Consider the following 2106-nt stretch of genomic DNA (forward strand, 5'->3'; position numbering starts at 1 on the left):
GCGGGGGGGGGGGACCAGAGGTATGAGTGGATATTTTGACAGAAAGGAGAGAGGAAGGAGGTGAGAGGACTCTGGAGGTAAATACTGTCACATGTTTAATTCAGCCAAGGCTCCACCTTCAGGGGAGAGTGTTCCCAATACTCCCCTTACAATGGGCTTGTCTGAAAGTCAGTCCGCAGACTGCCCCATCATTTCTATCAGTGATGAGCTTCTCCTTGTTTTTGCTGTAAACCAACCATCCGTGTCTTCTCGCTCTTTCAGATGATGGGAAGTGCCCCTTGAACCCTCACAGGTGAGTTGCAAATGCTTTGTGCCCGAGAACACTGGCTGGTTTGGGGCTGTCAGAACAACCAGGCACCTGCGTGTCTCCCGTGTACAGTAAACCCCTTTTAGCGTCCGCTTCACTATTCTCAAGTCAAATATTCAGATGATACATCCCAGCCACACGTAATGATTTGTAACTTATTAATTTATTTCTTCCATGAGACAGAGAGAGGGAAGGAGGGGGAGAGGGGGTGTAGTCTGGACGGAGACCCTCAGGCCCGGAGCTGTGCTGTGCCCAGCCTTGGACCAGCTCCGGAACTTGGGGTAGCGCTCGCCCGGCGCCCTCAGGAGGTCTGTGGACTGGGACCTGGAGCCACACCACATGGGAGTCCCTCGCAGAGTGTGATGCTTTGCTGCTGCACCACCACTTAGAGCCCCACGTTGTCTTCATTCATGACAGCACATACGTGTGCAAGAGAGGGGAGGCACCCCGCAGGGCTCAGCCACACCGTGACCCCCGTCTCCAGCATCTCCAGCACACATGCACGTGCCCACTGTTTTCAGGCCGGTTAGCCAGGGATTAAGCACCATCAGCATGCAGCTGCCGGCTGCACAGTGCTCCACCGCGCCGGAGGCTGCGCCCCGCGTGGAGTTTTTAAGTCAGTGCCTACCACAAACACACCACAGACACTGAGGTCATCAGAAGGTGGCACCTCCAGAGGACTCGCTGTGAAGGCAACAGCCCTGCAGTCGGACTGAGAGGGGAGGGTGGCATCACCGACTGGCACGGCCTCAGGGGCATCGCTCCCACACCCTGGTATCTCGTAGTACTGAATGACTCTGGTAAAGCTTATCATCCTTCCTCATTTCACAAGGCAACCACATTTTAAAGTATGCAAAGAAAACCCCACTTTATATGTAAAGAGGTCGAGTTTCAGGCTCAGATTTCATTGCACGTGAATATTGAGACTATGTTCCAAAGTCATATGGGGTGCAGGGCAAGCCTTTTGTGTGCTGTGCCTGTCGGGACATCCGGCACCCTGGCCCCTGCCCACTAAATGTCAGAACTCCTGATCATTTGTGGGGGAAAGAAGAACACCCCTAGGAGATGGTACTGCCACTCTGAAAACTCACCAGGTTGTCAAGTATGAAGGCTGAGACTTCATAATCATTTTGTCTCGCCAAGAAGAGGCTACAGCCCCATGGAGGACACAGCGGGTACTCACTTCACACAGCGTTGACGACAAGTCATTGTGGTGAACGGTGCCCGCAGAGTACCCAGAGCTGTTAAGTGGGAGCTGGAAAGTGTCTTGGCCCTTTTCTCTCCTTGCAAAGCAGAGCCTGGGGGTGGGGGTAACATGGCTCCTGGGGGCAGGCCCTGCAGCTGTGTCGAAGAGGCCAGGCTTCCACATGGAAGGTCACCACCTCTTTCTGTTTTCTAGTCACCTAGGAACATACGGAGTTTTCACAAATGCTGCATTTGATCCGACCCCTTAAGGTGAGTTACCTGTGAAGATATATATACTTTTTCACGTTTATTTATTTTATTCATGATAGTGCAAACACATGAGAGAGACAGGCACACTTACCAGAGTCTGGTCACACCATGCTTCCCTTCCCCTGGCCCTCCAGCTCTCTGGGATCTTGGGCACCTGGACGCAGACAGCCTTCCTGTTTTGGATTAACTGCCCATGACCCAAACTGTGGTTGGCCATGTGGCTCACAGGACCACAGTGTACCAGTCAAGGTATTTTTTTTTTTTCTTGGACAGGTTTTTTCTTTTCTTTTCTTTTCTTTTTTTTTTTTTTTTTTTTTTTTTTTTTTAAGGGGGGGTGGGGTTCC

At 51.8% G+C, this 2106-nt stretch overlaps 1 protein-coding gene across 2 annotated transcripts in view; it reads left to right on the forward strand.

The window, feature by feature from the left end:
* The window catches only part of SELP (selectin P), a 51481-nt gene that overhangs the window by 48372 nt on the left and 1003 nt on the right, over window positions 1–2106 (forward strand). For both annotated transcript variants that reach the window (XM_027772489.1, XM_006150112.2), the window contains exons 14-15: window positions 262–292; window positions 1707–1762. In XM_027772489.1, the coding sequence (XP_027628290.1) occupies window positions 262–292; window positions 1707–1761 (86 nt within the window). In that variant the 3' untranslated portion in view covers window position 1762. The remainder of the gene's footprint in view (window positions 1–261; window positions 293–1706; window positions 1763–2106) is intronic.

The sequence above is a fragment of the Tupaia chinensis genome, unplaced genomic scaffold, assembly GCF_000334495.1.
Source record: "Tupaia chinensis unplaced genomic scaffold, TupChi_1.0 Scaffold000278_1, whole genome shotgun sequence".
Taxonomy (NCBI): Eukaryota; Metazoa; Chordata; class Mammalia; order Scandentia; family Tupaiidae; genus Tupaia; species Tupaia belangeri.